This window comes from Helicoverpa zea, chromosome 19, assembly GCF_022581195.2.
Source record: "Helicoverpa zea isolate HzStark_Cry1AcR chromosome 19, ilHelZeax1.1, whole genome shotgun sequence".
NCBI classification, from domain to species: Eukaryota; Metazoa; Arthropoda; class Insecta; order Lepidoptera; family Noctuidae; genus Helicoverpa; species Helicoverpa zea.
In genome coordinates, this window is record NC_061470.1 from 8,838,638 (window position 1) to 8,861,769 (window position 23,132).

Consider the following 23,132-nt stretch of genomic DNA (forward strand, 5'->3'; position numbering starts at 1 on the left):
TACCGTTTATTTAAAGACTGGCTAGAGTTAGCTAGTAAACTCGGTAATATCTGTAGGTATATTTGTAAAACCTCATTTTATAAAACTTCGCTTTTGAGATGGATTTATGATAGCACAAGTTTAAACCTTAGTGGTTTTTGGTTGCTATTTTAAATGTATAATCATGTATTTATTGTAAATATGATAAATAAAAGAAAAAAAAATCTATTTTCGCAGGGTTCGATTCCCGAGTCAATTCCAAATCGGAGACAATCCATAGCTGTAGTGTAGTATTATTCCAACCAATTTAGGAGCCGCGGCAGGTATACCCATGGGCTAGACAGCTGGCACCCCTTGGCTTACGAAAACCGAGATGTCCTAAAATAAATTGTATTATAGTCAAAATTTTGCAGTAGCCATACACTAAGCTCCACTATTGCTAAATCAATAAAATACCTAACGATGGAACTTTTTTGTGTTTGATATTGTAAGTGGCAACACTGTTGTTATTATAATCTGTGACATATTTTGGTGCATTGACATTTGACAGTTATCCGCAATGGTTATCCGTTGTCTGCCTGCCTGCGGCTAACTTCATTCATTTCAGTTTAGAGCTACCCGTACAGAAGTTTATGTTTCTACTTTCTTTTCATAAATCTTGCTTTTCGACCTCATATTACAAATAGAGCGTGCATATTTTACGATTCAATTATGGCAGATCGTCTTACGCAGTTGCAAGATACCATAAACCAGGTAAAACAATATAGAAAAGTTTTTGTATATCGGACATCCAGCCGTATATTTACACCTCTATTTACTACTTTTTCAGCAAGCTGAGCATTTCTGCAACAGCATAGGTATATTGCAGCAGTTTTCAACACCTAGCAAGTTCCCTGGATTCGACCGCAGCGGTTCACAGACGCCGCAACAGCAACAAAACCAGGAGGACTATGCTATGCTATTTGCTACGTTGATATCTCGATGCGCTAAGGATATTGATACCCTGATTGAGTCGTTGCCGAGCGAGGAAAGCTCGACTGAGCTTCAGGTGCAAAGCTTGAGGCGTTTGGAGGCTGAGAATAAAGAGGCTGCTGAACAACTGGAGGAGGTATGGTGTTCCAAGACATTTCAACTTTCGAATGATAAATCTCCATTTATAAAATTGTATCATTATTGAATTCGTTGTTTTATGATGGTCTATTCAAATTTGCGAAACTATCTCTTTTAAATTCAATCTAAAGTATTATTATTGTTGCATACATTTACAAAACCTCATCCATATAGATAATTCATTATTATTGCTCCAGGTGGTTCGCCAAGGAGAAATCCTTCTAGAGAAGATTCAAGGAGCACTAAGTGACATTGCTCAATGTCAACTAGACATGCAGAACCCAGCCCTGATCCTCAACAAGGATGTGAAGCCTCAGTTATAGGGCTCAAGCAAACACGGTGGTTGTTACCGTCAGTGATGATCTGATATGGACAAATAGTTATACCATTATGAGTTTTGTGGTTTATATTTGATGGTCAACAGGAGTGAGAGTATTTACATTGCATTCAAAGTATATGTGTTCCCTTTTCAGGAAGACATGATTAAATTCCTTGCCATTTCACCTGGCAAGCTGTGGTAAACAGTTAGTGATGAGTATATGAAAGTTTCATTTTATGGTGTACCATTACCTTAACATGCAAGTATTATGGGCATAACCCGCCTTAACTCATTGTAAGCTGGAGCCCAGGTATATGCAATACACAACTGATTTTCTGTTATATAATTACCAACATACAAGCAGTTTAGGTCCAATTAAGCAAAATTTTATGCTTGTCAGGTTTTCAATATGATTTTGGAGCAATTTGATTGGTTGAAGTTTCCAGTTTCAAGACCTTGTTTACCTAACTAATACAGATTTTGTAAAATATCCATCTTAGAATAAGAGCTAAGAAAATTCTACTTTGTTTTATTATTGTTGTAAATAATTGTGTACCTAAATAAAGTTTTCTGAAATATGATGATTTTTAGTCAACAGTTTACCCCTGCTGGTAAGAAAAATAAACGCCTAAGGCTTTAGGTCCGCCTTTATACAGTGAGTAAAAAGTGTTAAATTAAAAAATAAATGTTATAAAATAGTTATGTGTCCTTTAAATAAAAGAGATGGCATTGTATTAAGTATCTTACACAGAACATCAGCGCCATCTAGTTTGAAACATTACTTCAAAAGTTTTGAATTGTAAAATGTTCCTAGATGTCACTGTCATCCGTTATAATGGTAACTATCAGCTAAACGAGGCGAGGCGAGGTAAGCAGAGATGTTGCTCACCGGTATCAATAAAATTGTTTGAGGGTATTTGACACAATTTAGTGAGTTTGTTGGCTAATAATGGGTACTTGACGTGATATTATAATACCTATATATATTATAATACATATATATATAATACCTGAGATTGTACTCCGAAAACTGAAAGAACTAGAATTCAGTAACTGCATTGCAGTTGCTATAAATTGATGCTTAAGTTTAAAAGAGCGATCTTAAAATAAAAGTTAGGTGCAGAATATTTATACTTTCATTTAATTTTTAAAACACAGTTATTAAACCTGTGAACAGCCTGCTTTTACCTAAATATCCATCATTAGGAATTCTCAAATAATTGTCATGTAGGTAGGAACAAACTCATGCTAAGAAGTCTTTTACGTTTCCCTAAAAAAACAACAAATATTTTTCCTAAATACGGAAGGAAGGAGAGGAAGTTTCTCTTTAACCATCCTTTTTGTCCCTAGACGTCCGGCTCAAACCGGCCGAGAGCTAAAGCTCGAATCGAAGAACCTTTACAAGTTAACATTCACACGCGCCCGCACCCAGCCTCTCGCCGGCACCGACGCTTCACTCACCTGCAGTTGATAACCAACCTCTTTACCGCGAGCACGCTCCACGCCTCACCGCTACCGGTTTTTGATCGCACCTCTAGTGACGTAAATTTTGTTTTCAAATTACGAACGCAACCCTTTTCGTCTGCGAATAAAAGTGCATTCCAAATTCGTAATTCGACAATCATGAACTTTGAACTGTGTGACTGTTTTGTTTTTAATAATTGAGTGTTTTGTTATTTTTTTTTATTTGGGATTGCATCCTGAAAGTGTTGAGGGAGTGAATGTGAAAATTGGAAAAGGCCCGGAAGGACGGGTCAGCTCTACCTTCGCGCTTCCGCGACAGGTATGTTTTAATTAAACCTCATATGGTGATGGTGGAAAATTGTTTACGTTGTCGATAGCAGATATTATCTTTTAATTAAACTTTAAGTTTGCTATCGCCACTAATTGGAGAGCGGATTGTCACACAGGATCAGGATTTTCCAGTAATATTTCGCAGCATTTATATTGGAAACAGTTGGCAGTTTTTGCCAACAACAGCAACTTTCTATTAATTACATACCATAATGCCAGTTAGGAGTTAAATTCTGATTGAAATGCATGACGTTTATGCTTCTAGACATATTTACCCAGTTTAGTAGAAAATCATGTATTTGCTACGTGGATCTTAAAATTTTATAACGTACAATTCAACTTGAGCTTTAGTGGGTAGGAATATAACTATGTTTTTAATATCTGATTACTTCTAGTACGAGAAATAAAAAATCTAAAATATTGCAAAGGTACAATCAAGTAGAGAGGTGAAAACCGGTCCCTACCGCTCTTTCCCTCCATATCTTTACAGATTTTCCTCGCTCTGTAGAAATGCAGACGTTCTCTTTACAGCCGCATCTTAAACTGCAGTTGGCTGTAAAAAAATATTGGCTTGGGTCAGCTAGTGAAGGCTAAGCATTTCAAGTTCTTAGAACCTATACGCGAAGTACTTATCTATTGTTAGAATTAATTGCATTGCTCTGTAAACCTCATAACTACATTTTTTTCAACAAATCGCCAGCGAGTTGTGGTCAGCGTTCGTTGGCAATTAATTGCAAATCGACGGTTAGTACTTATTACAAGTATTTATTTGCTCGTGCAGAAAAATAATAGCCGCATGAATTTTATATGTGTTTCGGCCAGTTTTTGTCAACCGGTAGGTTCAGTCAAAAATATATTTAAAAGTAGGCAAACCTGTTCTGAAACTTACATGATATAAGCCGGTACACTGATAGTTTTATAGTGCATTAAAATCGAATAAGAAATGTGCTTTTAAAACTGAATTAATATGGCGACGGTGTTAAATTTTAAAGACCTTAGTACACTTAAAATGCTGGGTTTTAATTTTAAACTTTACTTAATAGGTAGTTCTTAGGTTTTCTACGGTATCTAGTTAATAAAAAAAGCTTCGCCAAGTTAGCACATACTTAAGCAGCATCTCAATTGCAACTATTCAAAATACATTAACGAAAAATCCTCAAATACCTAGGTATATATAAAATACCAGCAATTTCAGCACTAAACATTTCATCATCGGTCAATTCAATAGTAGTAGTAGGTACAAGACAACCGTCCTTTGATATAATGAAATGCATAAACAAGATGGATAGAAAACATGGATGTCACCACTTCAAGACAAACTACGTTTATGTGTTAGACTTATGGCCAGTTTTAGAGGTTATTGATAAAGTTTCGAGAGCCTATCAGGAACTTATCTCACAGATAAACACTGATACACTGTAAACTGTAACCGGGTCCATATTGTTTCTAATATATTGTTTAAACTTTATAAAAATACCACCTGTGTTACATATGGAACGCAAATAAAGATTTGAATTAAGTTACTGGCAGAAATTATAAGCAGTCTTTATCTGGCAGATAGCATAAACTATCGGATAATTAACTATCACTGTCGTTTTACCATTGAATCAGGGTCATAGATATTTAATTATTTCTTCTTATCGAGTGAGCTGCAGTTTTAATCACTTGAGTCAAGCCCTAATGTCAGAATGTTCTCAAATCCGCTTGACAACCTCTGACTAACTTACTTACACTTATGTTAGAGAATATATTGAGACGAAAATGTTCGCGGATGCTCTGTGAAAGTGGTGACCCCTTGAAAACCGGCTCGCTAGTCGAGGGTTTCCCATCCACAATATGTTGTAATATACACTTTATGTGTGAATAAACTTTGCTAGACTATGAATTATTTGACATTTCATTTCGGCTTTTATCCTTATTTGGTATAGAGCAGGATTTATTGGTTAATCTTAAGACGAAAGGAAAGATGGATGGATAGAATCTGTGAGGTTCAAAACAGAATTATTAAAAAATGAGATTCTCAGCCAACGTATTTAACAAAACGAATACCGGCAGTCAATCGTGGTATAACAATTGTGTTTTGAAAGAGATAAGAAAGGATATCCAACTGAAAAAAGGTGCATACAGAGTGCTGCAGTCACACCTGAATTTTTTTTCTACTTTAGAGTTCGGATGGAATCGTTTAAAGATAAACTGTTTAACATTCATCACCGAAGCACCTGCCATGTTTTAGCTGGGCAGAACATATGACGCAACAAACTCCCTAGCAATGATTCGAACCACATTAGTTTTCAAGTAGGTGCGTATTAAGTTATATACTGTAAGCTCCATTTGTCGTAACTTGAATTCGAACACAGATCTTCACAGAGCTTAGAGTCGAGAGAAGGGATACAAAATTTACTTCGTCCTTGCATACCTCAAAAGCTAGCTTTGTCCACATTCATTAGTCCATTGCGGTGCTCAAACGTGGACTGTCCAAATAATACCTACTTATTTTAAACTTTGTAATTCACAACTTCTTTGAGTAAAGTCTTTGGTTATCTGCAACATTTTGTAGTCAGACTAAAGAAGCGAATTTTCAGGATTTTATGTACATGCTTATGTTTTGCAAATTATCTGCTAAAAGTTTTTTAAAATACACAATTGAAGCCTACGCACTAGCAGTTAGCTATAAGTTGATGTCGAAGTATGCACTTCGCGATAAGGCCTATGAATTCTAGAACAGTATGACATTCTGTAGTTTCGTTATCTTTGTTGAAGCGCAATTTTATAAATAATTTGTAGATAATATTTAAATTACGTGGATTGGTTTCAATATTTTCTATGAGACATGTAAAGAAATGTAAACTGATTCCATGTAGTATTAGTACCTAACCTAACCGTTTGAACCTCGGCAATGATCGTGATAACAATCGAAGACCGATTAATTTGAACACCGAACGCAGCTGTCAAGGAAATCCTATTTTAAAATATGATTATGAACGTGTTCTAGTATATAATTACCGCCAGTGTTATGTTTCTGAGCACACGTGGTAGGCTACTCGCCTCGCGGCCTCCGCAATATGATAATAAATCCGATGCAAAGGTAAACCTCGAATTTCCAGTTATTTGACGATTATTTAAATCAATAAATGGTCAAGTGCGACGTTGACTGACTTGTAAACGCCATCTTTATTTGGTTTTGAAATTAGAACTCGGAGATCCGGCAGGATTAAAACGTTTATCGAACTTGGGCATATTTCATGAATGTTTGGAACTGTCTGTGTATTTGGACTCTTTTCACTGGGACTAATTTCGCTTATCACGTACCTATTTAGATAAATAAACTTTACTACTATTTACTGTCCTTCAGCACCCTACGCTACGGTCACCAAATAAGTCAATACCAGAGTAGCATAAACAAATAGAGTATTCAAATGATTGTCAAATACTGCTGATTAGGAAGCAAGGACAATTGCCATATAAACTTACCTTCTTGCTTACGTGTGGTCAAAGCCTTAACCCGAATGTTTAGTTTACATGGTAAACAAAAATCGTGTTTCGTAAATTACTACCTATTTTTTAACAAGAAGATAATTTGCCGAATTTATCTTGTTATGTTAATAGCAGATTTAGCCGATAGAGATGGTATAGGTTAAAGTTCATGCTATTATTTAGTGTTGGTTGGCTTTTACTGGAAAAGGGATTTTTTTTTTACAATATTATTAATTGTTAGATACTCTATAGGTTGTGTTTATGGATACCTATAAAATATAATTTTGATCAGTTCCTTAATATACCTAGTGTTCACAGAGAAGATGACATTGAAAATTGCAATGTCCCTACGTTAGGTTAAATTGTAAGAGTTAAGTATTTCTATATGCTAAGCCGGTAAATACATAGTTCTTAATTGAAATAATTTATAGAAACTCTCCTAACCATTTACAATAAAAAAAGAGTGATGTTTGCAGAAGGGTGGTGAAGGTAAATATCATAATTCGTGAAACCTGAAAAGCAAAACCTGAGCCAGAGTCCTGAGCATTATGAGGCTACAAAGGACACTAGAAAGAAAATATCAGGATTGACCAAGACCAACTGACCAAATAATTAAACGTAGTCTCCGCATTCGTCGTCCATTTTTGTTTTCAAGCGCCATCTTGCGTGTCACCTTGACATTTAAGTTTAACGTGTCCGACAGCGCGAATCCTCTTTTAATTCATTTAATATTGTATTATTTTATTCGCTAGGTACAATATTGTAAGATACTCGATACTTTGTACGTTGTTTTAATAAACATGCTTTACAGGTGATAATTTTATCGTCACGTATGGGTTTTTACCCAGTTTAAACGTTGTGTTTGCACAGAATTTTCTTACCTTTAGAAACGTATTTGAGATGTCACGGCGGCTGATCACTTGTTTAAATACTTACGTAACTAGAATATCTAGTAACCTTTTGTTTGCCAATAACAATAAAGCATTATAAAATGCAAAAAATGGAAAGCAGATGGATAACATTAGGTACAGATAAATCTTTTCTATTCGGCATTTCAAACAGAGAATCTAAACTAACCGATACCTTTGACTGCAGTTTGAACTTTCGTCAGTTCATTGTTTGGCGACTTGATGTGCAAACAGCTAGAAAGTTCAAGGCGCGCAGTTGCATCATAAATGGAGTCATAAAACTAATGGCTGCTGAACGATATAGCTGATAGAGAGACTTCACACGAACAGGGGGGCTTTTACCAAATCACTCGATCTTCATTTACGAATTGGGAGCCTTTTACCAAATCATTCGATCTTTATTTGGAGATTAACGATAGCGCTTGCAACAATGTATTGTTTTCGCCCAGTTTATCGATTAAACTGGTTAGCATGGCTATTTGAAATGTTCAATTAAGATCAGAAAGTTGGCTTCACCTTTCGCAAAGGTTACAAAAGCTAACTTGGTGATAAACAGTGTTTGCAATTTAGCACTTTGTTTAGTCACGCCGGTCAGTGCGGATATTGGCAAAATGACTTTCAATGAGGTTCAACTAACGTGTAGTCCAAGCATGTAAGGCTCCTTTTTTCTAAAGTTCAAAAACTTACATTTTCAAACCGTTAAACCAAAAAGTTTTAATAGTGGAGTAGTTTTCTTCTTTTTTCAACACTCTTGAAGAGTATCGACAAAAAAAGGTTGAATACTTTAATAAGTTTATCGCACGACTTTAGAAATAGCCTCCTTACGTGTTACAAACCGCTTTAGAATAGATAAGGTTTTCAAAGTGTAAATATAACTGAATAGTGATAGCGCTTCTGTCGTTGTTTTTTACTTTTATAGACTCTACTTTTGGTTTATTAACTTTTGCTTGTTGGTTTTATAAAAAGCTACAATCTTTTGCCTTCAGTAATGTGAAAGGACGCATTACGTTTTATGTTAAAATAATAATTATGCTCTATTATGTAAGCGTTTAATTGATAAAAGTAAAGTACTGGTGTACAATGTTAAAAATGTTCGCCTTTTTAAACAAAAACACCGCTTATAATTAGGTAGGTGGTAAAGCTGTTACGTAAGTACGTCTTTATACATTTTATAGTGTGTAGGAACCTATATTGAATCATAAAGGAACTGACTATACAGAAGAAGCATTCTCAAGAAGTTCATACTTTTGTCAACTATTTACTAGCCAATATTTTATGCATCATTTACACAAATTATAAGGAAATTTAAATCTCTGGTACATACAACTAACCTTTCACCTCTATTAAAATATAATAAAAAACAGCTGCAATACCTATTAAAAAAAAGGGTTTCGCTCCAAAAACTCGCTAAGTTGGGTGTAAATTTGCAATCGTCGAAAATCTTATAAAATTACATAAACAAGATTTGAACTTCGATCTCGAACGTTTTGAAGCACATAAAGGAAGGAAAAAGACATAACTTTAGTCTTATTTTCCTTTTTTTTTTTTAAGCATTGGTATAAAACCTTTTGAGTGTTGCTTAAGAGAGCACACTGCAAACTTTTAGCCGGCTGATCATTCGTTTGGACTTGTAATCACTGTGGAGATGTACCTACCCATTTCAGAATTTTTAATCGTCTACATCAGACGACTGAAAACATTGTAGGATTCAAGATTGTCTATACAAAAAAAAATTGCCAGCCATCGGATCGACTGTCGGCCGATTGTCGGTCCACTGTTTAGTCTGCAGTATGCTGCTACTCTAAATGTCGCTACTTCACGTTGGCTGAATAAGTAAACAGTTGAGCAACGTCGATCCCAAACGAAAGATTTCGCGTTCAAGTGAAATATTTGTCGATCGATGTGGTAATCGGCGCTCAGCTACGAAGATTCACGACTATTCGACGGAATTAATCACGAATTAGTTCATTACATTTATTAGAATTAGAATAATGAAGCAAAACAATTTAGAAAGGCAATAAAATTGACGACAAGGCTTACCAATCAACATTTTGTTTTTGAAAATGGTGTTTTCAATAGCGCCAATTTAAGAGATACATACTTAAATGCAAATTGAGTAAGTAGTTGCTGTATTCTTAATTATTTAAAAGCATTTTTATGAAGTGAATTGGAGCGAGATTTAATACGTATAAAAACTTAATTAATGTCTGCCAGCCAGTATTACCTTATTGCATTCGTATATTCTTAATTTTACAGTGTTGTGCAGCTAACATTTTCAATTACTAAGTTTAAATGGATAGAATTTTAAGTAAACAAACCTGCCTAGTTCTTATCAAAAAGTAATGTAGAATAATTTGTACCTTGCCTTTTGCCAGATGTGTATAACATGCTTTATGTTATTGGAATCGATTACAAATCGATAATTTTTCAGAGTCAGCAAGAAACAAAGCATTTCCGATAACCCCAGCTTGCAATCTAATTTCAATATTAATAAAATCGTATCTGCAATACAATTGTGTTGCTTGAGGCACACAAGTATTGCTCAAGCGGGGTCACTGACCGCTTTGTTGTTATTTCAGTGATTGCAATGATATTAATCTTAAGTGGTGATCTTCTTAATATCGTACGCAAGTAATGTGTAATGCGGACTTTTTTGTTTTGCGGCCAGTCACTTACTCCTACATGTTTGTCTGTGGTTGCTACTCTTAATGGTTTTTTCTTAATTGTCAATGGTTAAACGTGACAATGTTCCTGATTACCCTAAATAGGTGCAATAGCTACTAATTAAACTACTTTTTTGTCAAGGTTGAATTTATATTTCTTAGATTTAATGACTAAGATAAAAACCTTGAGAAAATATAATTAACATAAAGAGAAGTAGGTGGGAATAACTAAGTGTTAAAATTTACCAGATTTTGGTTATAAAATTAGCTGAAATATGTATGTTCGTTAAGCGTGTCAAGCACGTATGCTAAGACCGGTGAGCGAAGAAAAAAGTAAAAAGAAACAAGGTTGTATATCTTTTCACTTTCGTCTGATGTAGCGGTATAATCAACGTGGCGCGTCCCTATGTTTATGTTCATGACTTGAGTGCGAGACCAGTTTCAAAAAGTATTCTGTGACGTCATTTTTATTTACATTTTGGACACCCAAACGCGTTGAGTCGATTTAAAAATCGATAGTCATTTGTATTGTCAAAACTCTAAAAATAATAAGGACATTATAATACGCCCTTCGAAGTCAAATTCTGAGACTTTCCTCAATGCAAGATTGCCACATCACGTACTTTTCAATGCTATTACAACCAACAAATAACATTGAAAATTGTTTTCCTTAGTATGATTTATTTTTATAAGTTTTCGGCCAAGGATTGTGATTTATTCACCTCACAAAGAAATAACGCACCTTCTCGTCTATAAACTCTATGCTTCAAGAATCATCAGAGCAAATCGAAATATCCCGGTTAAATTCATCATTATCTCTTAATTAAAAAGCCATTCATAACGCAATCTAACGCGATCTTATTTATCGGTTTAATACAAAAAGCTATTATTTACAATTTCCCCGCAGTGGCTAACAAGGTCGGCCATATGTCGTCTATGCTCAACAAACGATCACGGCCGTGAAATTTGGAGCGAAAAACTAGATTTTTATCATTACAGTGTTATTGTGGACCGTTAATGTGCAACTTTATAAATGATAACAACTCACTGTAATTAGGTACAGGGTATAATACTTTGTACATGCTGGGAAGAAACATTTAGTGTAAGCTTGAAGTACCTACTTAGATCTTTAGTGGTTATGATTACAACTATTCCAAGTCCAAGTAGAATAAGTTATTACATAGATCTCCATTTATTGTTCCCAAGTATTGTAGAGGCTGGATGTTATTTTCTATTCTTTGTGAGATTTGGCTGGGAGTTGATTCCTAATTACGCCCAAAGTAGGCTCGTCAAAAATAGGCAGTAACAAATCAAAAAAGCATGGAAGGCCAACCAAAACAAGATGTTGCTCTATAAAATCGAATAAATCATAATAAAAACCAGATATTTATATTTAAATACGCACATTCTAGCCAAAATTGGAATGATGAAGGTCTCAATTTGAAGTATAACGAACTTTTCATGGCTGACTGCGTCATCGCGTCTGCCCAATGACCATTTATCACTAGAGAGCTAATAATTTACACAGTTTAAACTTAGTTGGACACCTCTTCGTTGTAATGATGTTCAAGCCGCCAAAATTGAAAATCGTAGTTCGAAATCAAGTTTCCAAGTAGGTTTTATGTGATCTTGCAACATAAAATTGCCGAAAGCGTGCTAAAAATTGTTGTATTCAAAATCTATCTACTTATATCTAAACCTATACACTTACCTATAGGCGGTCGTATAAATAGTAGAGGCTCTGATTTTGCGCACATGTTTAGATCTTATTTTGTAGATTACACACTCTGTGACTTAATTCTGTTTATATCCATAATGTTCAGTAATATTCCGCTTGTCATGAAATCATTAATGTTTTGTATGCACGTGTATGTAGGTGTTCGTGAACAATAAGATGACCCATTGTACCGTATAAGATGGATGAGTAATTCGATGTTACCGCGAAGCTAATTAATAATATCGTTATTGTTTATCGTTAATCGTTTTATTTATGTTTTGTTTATTTTATAAATGTTTTATTTTTATGTGGAATTCAAGACTAGTGTTGTGGTTTTCATATAACAATGTTTTTTCTAGTTTTTTTACCATATGTCTTGAATAATCTATTTCAGACACGCTAGTTGTCAATTGCCAAATAGCAGAAATCAAGTCATCAATATTCAATTTGCTAACTTTAGCTGCATATTAGTAGTATTAAACTTTTTTTTGTTATATTTCATAATTCAGCATTGCAAAGAATCTTCAAGTAGGTCCATACTTACAATTACCTTGTCTATGGCTTGATATCGAAGTTCTAATCCAAAAGTGAGTTTTATCAATGCGTGCGTAGGTCTCGAGAACTAGTTTCGTTAAGTTATTAATATATTCGTATTGCAAGTGATCGCCAGTGTTTTAGTTATTTGACCTTAGTCTCAAGTCTGGCATTTGTAAAATAAACAGCCACTTTGGAATTTCGTTTGCGACTATAAATACAATTTGGTCAATAACACTAATTATATCTATCTATTGATGTATTTGTCAAGTTCGGTTACTAAATAATTAAAGTTCCAAAGTTAATTTAATCTAAAGAATTAGAAACTTATTAGAGAAGTCTGCCTAGTCTATGCTGTTTTTTTTCTCCAGAGTCTTTGTGCTATTTTGGCGCGAATTCCTTTCAGCCATATTGAAATCGGTTATGTTGAAAAAAGCTCAAGGCTCATAAAAAAAGAAAACATTTAAATACGGATTGTGTAAGACTTTTTCAAATTAATTCGTCATTTTGGCAGGCACGTCAGTTAAAGCTATTTATAATTATTTATTTCTAAAATAAAATGGTTTTAAGCAAGACACCTATAAGTTTAAATAAAAGTCTTCGCTAGTGATGGGCACTTTACCGATTATTATTTTTAAACGAGCCATCATCACAGGTGTGTCCAGTGTCAAAGATGACATAATATCTAATGAGCATCATCATCGACATTTATGGAACAAATATGTTATTGACTCTTATTCCTATTGCAATAAGAACGAAAATCGAATACTCATCTTTTATTTGTAGGTACTTAGTGAAATCTTCTCACCTTTACTTGGCAAGAGCTAAATGTTCGTGAATTAAATTCGATGGTCAACCAACTAGTATTTTTTGTAGGTGTATCATAGATAATTTTATGACGTGCAAACTTAAATAAAAATATGTACTTAAGTAAGCGTTATTGAAAAAGGAAGAAAATTAATCAGCAAGGCGTGTAGATTTTTGACCTTCGTGTGGGAACATTTGCGAATTAATTAATAGGTAGTTAATAAAAAACTATAAAATCTCCGTCTGCCTATGTTTTTGGACGAGGTAAACATTCGTTTTCCGCATATAAAATAACGTATTTAAAATCGTTTATGTATCTGGTTCACGTATTTACGTAACTTAACTCGTTTGCCGTGTTTTTTTCATGTTTACTTACATTCTAAAAAACGGAAGTCCGTTCAGCCGGAAACATTATGTCGAAATTCATCATGGGAACCGATGACACGCCCTTGAATTCGATTGTTGAATCGATTTTCGATTACATTGACTCGTAATCAATGACAGTTGAGAATTGACATCCGTAGCGTCCGAATATGGCTCCTACAATGCGATGCTTGGCGACAAAACGATGACTTTAAAAAATAACATACAAAACAACTAGTGTTACTTGGATTACGTTTTTTATTTTTTCACATTTGATTAAGACTTTTTTTTAGACTTCTACATACCATACGTTTTTACCAACATTTAGTTATTTTTGTTTGATATGCTCTGCAATTCAATGACAAGATAATTTTGTTGTAAGAAGTTCTGCTAAATAGCAAAAAAATATTTAGAAGAAATTGTGAGGGTGATACTTAAGATTTTGCTCGACGTATAAGTACCTAAGTACCTAGGTACATTAAGTGTGGTATCTCCTAAACGGACATCAGATTACTCTTATGAAATATTTACTACCAAATTCAAATAGGTACTAAGGTGTTGGCCTCGCAACGCCCCTACAAAACCATTATCATTTGAATTAAATAAACTATTTCTGCGTTTATTTTAGACGCCAGTAAAGAATCTAAGGAGTTTTGAAGGGAACTTAAAACCTGCATGGTAAGTAAAAGCTGCTCTAAGTCCTAAATACCAAAATAGTACCTAGCTATTTGACAACTTCGCTATAAATTAAAGTACCTAATAAACTCTGCTACGCTATTAAAATAATGTTGTTTTCCCAGAAACCTGAATTTAAGTAATCTTAGCTGGCAAGGGAAAATATTAGATTGAGGCTGAGCCTTAAAAAGCTAGGAATGAATTATGTTAGCTATGTCAAAAGAAAATGTATAATTAAACCACCTTGATTATTCCGATATCCTGGGACTTGGTACTTCGGTAATATTCTTTCTAAAATTGTAATGTTACCAAAATCATCATCATCATCTGCCTAGCCTTTTTCCAATTGTGTTGGGGTCGGCTTCCAGTCTAACTGGATACATCTGAGAGTGTTTTTAAGGAGCAACTGCCTATCTGACCTCCTCAACCCTGTTATCCGGGCAACCCTATACCCCTAAAATAATCATCTTTCGTTACGATACCAATAATGAGGGATGAATATTTTTACAAGAAACTTAACCCTTTTCTTTAACTTCAGTTAGATGTAGATTACAGTATCGGAAACCTATTTCCTTTAAACAACGATTAAGGCACTTAAACATCCTTGAATTTAGAAGTAGTGAGTTCATTCACTGGTTCTCATAGTTATTTCATACTTGATACGTAACAATATAAAAATTGTTTCTTAATTTGAAAAGACCTGCTCAGATGCTGGTTTATCGCAACCGTGACAACCAGACATTCTTTCCAATTGTTTCACATTACCAAACCGTACCCATCTTCCAAAATTGAGAAATGAGAACTCAATGGAACGAATTACTTGACATTTCACACGTAAACGTTTATATACAACAGTAGGTTGGAACAAATATATTGATTAGACACACGGTACACTAAATATGAGTATTGCAACTACGTAACGTTAATCAAAGAGGCGATCTATTGCACGCAACGCTACGACGCATTGGGAACGCATCGGACGATTGCGTCTAATAATAAACGAATATTAATTAACCCATTAATTACACGGACATGAATATACATGGAAGTGTTTGTAACAATAGACGCCGTGAATATTTAATTTTTACGTTTCTTTGATAATCTTCCCATGGGTATTGAGGAGGTATGCGCTTCGCATCATTGAGCGCGGGATGCCATCATAAAATTGCCTTCGAGTCCTCGTAATAAATTCTTTACTATCTTCGTCATTGAAGGGTAAAGAAGAAGCGGAAAAGAACAATAAAAGGCGTGGAAAATCTCCTGATTGTTGGCACTATAAATAGCTCGTGAACAAACAGCAGTAATAGAGGTTCGACTGATTAATCGATATAGTAAAAGTTTCGCGTAATAAAACAATCGATAGTTAAGGCTACCAGCGCCGTCAGTAATTCGTCTCCCTCAATTAACTCTTACAGCTGCACGGGATGATGAGCACACAAGTCACTCTCACTTTTTTTGTTTTCTAGATCAGCGAGGAAATTAGACCAGAAACATTTGATTTAATGATACAGAGAGCGCGTGCCTTAATATGCTTTTGAAAGAAAAACAAAAGCTTTTTATGTCCGCGAATTTGATTGGTGGATGTGTAAACAAGAGTTTTTAATTAAGATCAGTGAACATTGTATGTTTGTAGTTTATGAGAAGATGTAGATAGTGAAGGTATGGATAGTTCGCACCAAACTTTTGGCAGCTTGAAAACTTGCGCGAGTCGCTGAAACCATCTTTAGGTATCTGTGGTATGCACGACTAGTATGTGATCGGTAGTTAGCTGCGAGACATCATAGCCATTGGATTTTCGAGAACTAACTTATTATCGTTAGCCGTAATAGTACTTCAATTAGGGAAGTAAGTTATCTGTGACAGTCTAAAGCAGTGATTACACTTGATCGTTCGCCATTTCGAACACAACGTTCCAATCCTTCGAAAATCACGTAAGAATTCGAAACATATAATTTGTAACTCGAAACGTTACGAAATGTATACGACAGTACGATATCAAATTGTCAAATGTTAGTTGTTTTATTGAACATGATACGATACGTCTCGTACGTCTTAGTGAAAGTAGGTTGGAATGATTTGGGGGCGTGTGCCGTCAACTGGAATATTGCATTAAAACTGCGATTAGCAAAAAATCGCACGCTATTATACTATATGTTGGTTAAATCCGTTTAACTTGTCAGTTGAGATGGCTACGTAATTTTAGCGAAAACGCTGTACATCTGTATTATAACTAGTTAGTAGTGGCCATAAGATGTTTTTACCTAAAGCATGCATATTTTTGTAACGCAAAATAGCGTGTATTTAATAGCCGCATGTCTATCTTTGACAGTCTACGTTACGTGGAAGAACCACGTTTTTTGCCATGCTTGTAATCTCATGTTGTAATAACAGTTAGCAAAGCCCTACACAATCGTTATTTAGTGCAACGCGTTGATTAAGTCGTACAATTATAAAGCGATATATTTAATCTTAAGACTGACACAGCAATGGATGGTAACGTTGGAATAAAGCGCAGCGTTCTGTCAGTAATTAGTCGATGACACGCGATGCGCCGCGGTATGTCAGGCATGCGTCCAATTCGCTATTGCTGCTCCTTAACATTCCGCCATGTTTGTTTGAGAAATTCGCAGTTCGAATTTCGAAAGTGAGAAATATTCACCATATAGGTCGAATAGTTAGGTCGGAAGAAATGAGGTTCTAATACTTTTCATATGTTTTGAGGTTGAATCAGTATTTAATTGCGTGTTTTAAAGGATTTAAATGTATGTTCGTTACATAGGAAGATAATCATCATACCATTATAATAATTATATAAATATAGCACGCACGTAATGGTTTTCGGAAATGTGAGGCAGTAGGTATTTAATGGTTAAGAGCTTAATCAATTTTTTACGATCTGTAATAAGATCACTGTACCGAAACCAACTATTTTCTCATACGACTATGAATATCCTTCCTAAAATGGATCTTACTTACGCACCCACGTTAGTTTATTACCTCTATGACCGAATTGTAAAGATAATATAGGAAAAGTAACCTACAAAAAGTTACGAAAATCACAACATTACCTGTTGCTGTTACTACATTTCAGTTCAATTAATCATTCTCATGAAGACCCAACATCCAAATTCTTCCGTGTTACGCAATTAATTACCTTAAAACTACGGGTGTAACGTTGCAAATCGTGTGAGCTCACATGATGGATTGAGCTGATGGTGTTCCATGGTTATGTAAGGTATCATCGTTATGATGTAAGGGAAAACTTAGCACTTAATTTTGATTGGCAGCCTAATGTTATGTGGAGTAATAGAATTGTTTTGTTTTATGGCTTGTTTGGTAAGGTGATGCCGGCAGTAGTTAAGTATGGAGTTGTTATGGAAAGTATAATATGTTGTAGTTAAGAATAACATACTTCCATAAGTCAGGCAAATGTATATCATCACTATCGTGTCAGTCTTTCAGGGTTGGAACACCCACGTTCAGCCGGATTGTAGTCAGTAAGAGTCTGACACTTCTTTCTGCTTTGCCCAGAAGAGAATTTTGGTGATTTCCCACCTACCATAAGGAAAAGGTCCACCACAAACATTTATAGGTACTTAAAAATGACTATCTATTCAGTCCATATTCCAAATAACTAAAGTTGAACAGACTCCCAACGGATGTAGGTAGGTCAAACGAAACTATTGGACATAAAATTATATAAAAGCCACAAAATTAAAACAATCAATGGCTATTACACAAATCCTGTTTGACACCCACTAACTAACCGTGACATATCCCCAAAGAAAACCTGATGTATCAACAATTAAATGTTCAGACACCAAATCTGGGAACTTTCTTTAGTGATCAGATCACGCATCAGGCTTGCAAATAATTTGTCAAATAAAATAAAAACCTGTTTAGAAAGCATGAAAAACATTGTATGACTGTTTTGTTTATTGTTAATTGTTTCGCATAATAATACATACAACAAATGCATCAGTGGAAGGAAAATATAATAATTTGCACAATGTCTTTGTGAATGCTCCGTGGTGCACTCATGCTTGACGTAAAGGCGGCTTCATAAATGCGCCGAGCCTCTTCGAATAAAACCGTTCCACGTTTTAAATCTTTGTCCTTGTTGAAGAAACATGTTGCGGAAGAAAATATAGACTGTAGAGTACCGATGACTATACAAGTGGAGGAAAACTAAAATTACGTGATAGACGAATCTTAAGAATTTAAGTTGCTAAGTACCGCAAATACTGCGTGTTGTTGGTTTGTTTATAATTCTTTATTGCCTTATCGAACTTTTCAGCAATATACATAGGCCAGTTTAGGATAACGTTTTTCCTAAAGTACAATAAAGTGGTGATGTACAATTTTTTTTTTCTATTCTATTTTTCACAGTGTAAAAGAGTGACAATATTATTAGCGTAGTTTTCATTAGTTTTTATGAACATATCTTTACCACATCGTTAACTAACACTGAGCGGTATGCGGTTGTCCACTATTTTTAAGAGCGTCGCGTGCGCACAAAGCAATCGCAGAGTTATTAGGACGCCTAATAATTACGTACATTAATTACAATAGCGATAATGATGCGTTTATCCAATTAACATTTGAATAAAAACTTTTTTAAACGCTTGTGTAATTAGCAAGTGTGTCGCCAAAAAAGAAAAAAAATGTGGCATAAAGATTGTTGTGTTCGATTTTTAAGTTTTGAATGCTAGATGATAATGTTATGTAATACAGGAAATTCAATCAGTGTTTGGTTATTATAAGCACAAGAGGAACTAAATTAAATAATGCCGGACCCAATATGTATATTGTTATGTCAGTAAAAATTGATTACTGCGCCACGTCACAAATGTAATACACACAATGTGTGTATCAGTCAGGCTTTACTTTCTGTTAGATCAATTAAATATTTCTGTAGGTTTTTAATGTCTGTATTGCTGGATAAAATAAACGATAGAAATTAAGTAACTCAGCCATAATACTGCTCTGAGTGTACAAAAAGTAAACTTGAGGAAAATATTCCATAGTGTTGGAAAAATTTACTCTAAGTACGTGAATGAAATTGTAGAATCATAGATTACAAAATAAAATCAATACGCTAGCCATCTAGTCACAGAGACATGATAAAACACTACGTGATACTGATACGATTTATGAAATAATTTCTGAATTATGTTACTGTATCATTATTTCAATATAAATAACATATAATCGATAGATTACGGACGTTTTACATAATATTGTAGATAGCATGTAATTATGTTCTGTGTGTCGCATGATTTAAGTGTGATTGAATTAGTTTCGAAATATTGTTTGGAAATTCACTTTCGTATGTGGCGAAAGAGAAAATTGATGTCTACAAGCTTGTTTAGAGTAAGTATGGTTCTAGAAGAGGTTCTTGCCGATTAAGTACTAATCTTTCGTTTTTGACTTAGTCCTCATAAAAAGATTCTGCCATTACACATTGGGCATAGACAAACCTTTTGTTAGAATTTACCAATATCATCGTACTGATGCAGCCAATGAAACAAATGACGCTCAGTTTCTAAATCGAACACGAAACATCTACGCCACAAGCTTGCCAACTGAACAAATAAGCAAATAACATTTGTATGACGATGGCCTGAATCCAGTCGATTGCTTCAATTGTCAAAATATACCTACATTGTCGTGTACGTTTATGTCGAACCGAGGAAAGGCGTGACGCCTTCACAATAAACTCCGCCGTAGGGTTGGCCAACGACGTGATTAATATCTATCGATAGAAATTAATTCAATTCGAATACTGAATATCGATTTGAAATTAGAAACTACAATAGCCTATTATTAGGTTCTTATGTAAGTATTTGAATAATAGGGCTAGATCAAATACTTAGTAGTTAACTTTTATGTAATGTCTTATGATAAAGTTTAACCATTGAAAGAACAAGTGCGTCGTCGTTTTGTGTATGACTGGGGTCATAATTATTTTTACATGTTTAATTTTGTTGAAAAAAAATACAGCATGTTGAAAATTCCTAGTTTTCATGAAAGTTTTTCGCGACAAAATATAAAAAATCAATGAATTATTCCGGGCCTCTAAATTTGTCAAAGTTTTTTCAATCCCTTTCCCTATTCTTAAGCAAAGTTGTGATTTTACAATGTTGTACACTTACAACCCTGCAACAAAGGAATGTATGACGCAACTGTGTTGCACTTGGTGGTCGATATAATTGTGTAACAATGCAGTACAGTGAAATTTGATGATACGCTCCTCTGTGGTAATGAGCTGTCGATTCCAGTGATTCGGGAATTCTGCCAAAAGTGACAAATTACTTGCATGAAGACTGGTGACTAGTAAAATTTTGTATTTTAGGGAAAGAAGAGATAATTAATTGTTTCAATAAAGCTGTGTGTGTTCCAAGTAAAAATAAACTTAGTAACATTAATTAAACGTTCGATTTTTATAAAAATAGACGTTGATTCAGTGACATCATTGTTACTATCAAGAAAGAGGTAATAATATAAACAGAACTGGATATTTCATTACCATAGACCACAATCAGAATAATATAATATAGATAGTCTGGTGAACGATAAATTTATTTGTCTTTTTTGCAAAATGTTACATAAAAGATGTGAAAAGAAAACGTGTGTAAGTTTTTACCATGTTTTAATTAAAGTTCATCTTTGACACTAACGACAGCACAATACTATTTTTAAAGTTTAAACTTGGAACTATGGTTTATCCAACGAGCTTTGAACCATGTTTTTTATTTAGCTAAAAAACCATTAAAACGTCAATGGTCTGCGATAAATTCAATTATAAATTGTTAGCGATGTTTTAAATTATTAAATCCTTTTCCTGTACCTAAACTAAAAAGTTTCTTTAAAAAATAATGAAGATTTATTTATACATAGGTCTGTAATCGAAAAACATGAGGCCATTCATAAACTATTTATATTACAAGCAATAAATAAGAATGTGGGTCGAAGGGCGAGTTCTTTACAAATTATGCTCGCAAGCATTGTACGGGTCTATTCTAAGCAAAGCGTGAACAACTTGCAATATTTGTACACCTGTTCAAACGATTGTATTTGTATTTTGTCGATATTAAACATTATGACGACACCAGTATGCTTCTGCTTCCAAATTATAATTATTGTGTTTAAAAAGTTGCGCAAATTGAATTGGTTTTCTGACGTAGGTAAGTACTTAGTGTGTTTGTTATACAGTTTTAAAGAAATAATAGACTTCACTAAATATAATTACAATATTGTTTTATTGGTCATATATTTTATGGTTTTCCTTGTAAGAAATGCTCCAGGATCATACTTAACATTTATTAATTAATGTTTAAAATGTGTAAATGCGATGTTAGATATTGCATCCTTTAGTGCAGGCACTAAGTTATTTGTTTTAGAACTTGTGCCTTTAAAGCCCATTGGAATATCAGCAAATGCAAGACCTACTATTTATATCACATAACTGATTAAAATTCTATAGGAAGTATCGTTCACATTTAATAAAATCTAGATAGAAAATACCGAAACAGGTGCATACCTTTGCAATCTGTGCCCAGTCCGGCAACGCAGGAAGCTTAAACATTCCCAGATCTAGCTGCGTGTGGTAACTGCCTTAAATGTCTCGTAAATTATTGCCAGTTTGCATATTACTGACGATATCTGCTAGCGTTTAGTTGGTCCGCGAGCTGTTGAATTTAATGATCGAAATGATAAAGATGGCTGCCTGTTCGTGTGATTGGCTGATTTTATTTTAGTTGGGATTGTTTAGTGTTGTAATGGATGTGTGCGAATGAGATTTTTAGCTGTTTTTGTCCCGTGTAGTAAGTGTGTTATTCTATTTCGTCATTGTTCCTAACTTCGTAGAGTTTGTGTTACTTTACTATTTTAGCTTCGAAGATCATGGACTATAGTTCAATGCCTAAAAATCTTAAAAAATATATCCCGTTTACTTTAGAAGTATTTATACTTATTAGGTGTGAATCGCAAATATTTCAATAGCACTTGAGATTCGCAGAGTTGGAAGAACTTTAAAAGTCATCGGTCAATGCCACGCCGCTGTTATTAATTCTAGATAAACTATACTTACGGATTCACGTTTAATGCACATTTAGAACCTAAGTGTTGCTTCTGCGTGCCTTACAACAATTTCCATGAAAATTATATCCTTTAAAGTGCTTCGGATCGCTTACAAATATTACTTTTAGCGCGATTGACGTCTGGGCAACAAAGTTACGCATCACGCTCCTTTTTTTGCGCAATTTATGCGCAAACACTTTGCGCAACGTGTGATGTGAACTACGTTTAATGCGCATCGATGTTTCTGATACCATTTATTAGGGTTCAATACAACTTTTATATTTATTTTATATATTTTTTTGTTTATTTTGTCCTGCGATGTATCCGCCTTGTTTCTTCGGCATCGTCAGAAGGTACCAGGAGATTATAAATATCACGGAGAGTAGCGTCAACTGCTAATGCGTCCTGGTGTAATCTAAGATGCGTCTCGCGTTCTTGGCGCGCCGTGATTATAGCATTATCCCTTAGGATTATTCGTTGTACTGCGGTCTCGTTTCTAAGTAGTTAGCTTCACGCCATTGAGCAGGCCATTTTAGAGCTGTATTTTCACGGTAGTCAAAAAGATTTGTACAGACGCCAGCAGGTCAATCTACCTGAATCGGTAATTTTTTACCAATCGACCATAAACCTTCAATTACTGTAATAAGATTGAAAATATATATTGAAAAAATTTGACACATTGCAGAACTTTATGTGCTGTCATCTGT

At 34.5% G+C, this 23,132-nt stretch overlaps 2 protein-coding genes across 2 annotated transcripts in view; both read left to right on the plus strand.

The window, feature by feature from the left end:
- Positions 1-566: 566 nt before the first annotated feature.
- On the plus strand, positions 567-1,986 carry LOC124639864 (mediator of RNA polymerase II transcription subunit 21). The gene is made up of 3 exons (XM_047177371.1): positions 567-732; positions 809-1,087; positions 1,287-1,986. Exons 1-3 carry the CDS (start codon positions 691-693, stop codon positions 1,410-1,412), a joined length of 447 nt encoding a protein of 148 aa, XP_047033327.1. The 5' UTR covers positions 567-690; the 3' UTR covers positions 1,413-1,986.
- Positions 1,987-2,877: 891 nt separating this feature from the next.
- Positions 2,878-23,132, plus strand: part of LOC124639455 — an 85,730-nt gene continuing 65,475 nt past the window's right edge. The window contains exon 1 of the mRNA XM_047176823.1: positions 2,878-3,191. The gene's annotated coding sequence lies outside the window, so the exon portion shown is untranslated. The remainder of the gene's footprint in view (positions 3,192-23,132) is intronic.

Coding starts and splice junctions, on each gene's coding strand:
- LOC124639864 (XM_047177371.1), top strand. CDS start 691: ATGGCAGATCGTCTTACGCAGTTGCAAGATACCATAAACCAG. Junction 733..808: donor TGCAAGATACCATAAACCAG/GTAAAACAATAT, acceptor CTACTTTTTCAG/CAAGCTGAGCATTTCTGCAA. Junction 1,088..1,286: donor CTGCTGAACAACTGGAGGAG/GTATGGTGTTCC, acceptor TTATTGCTCCAG/GTGGTTCGCCAAGGAGAAAT.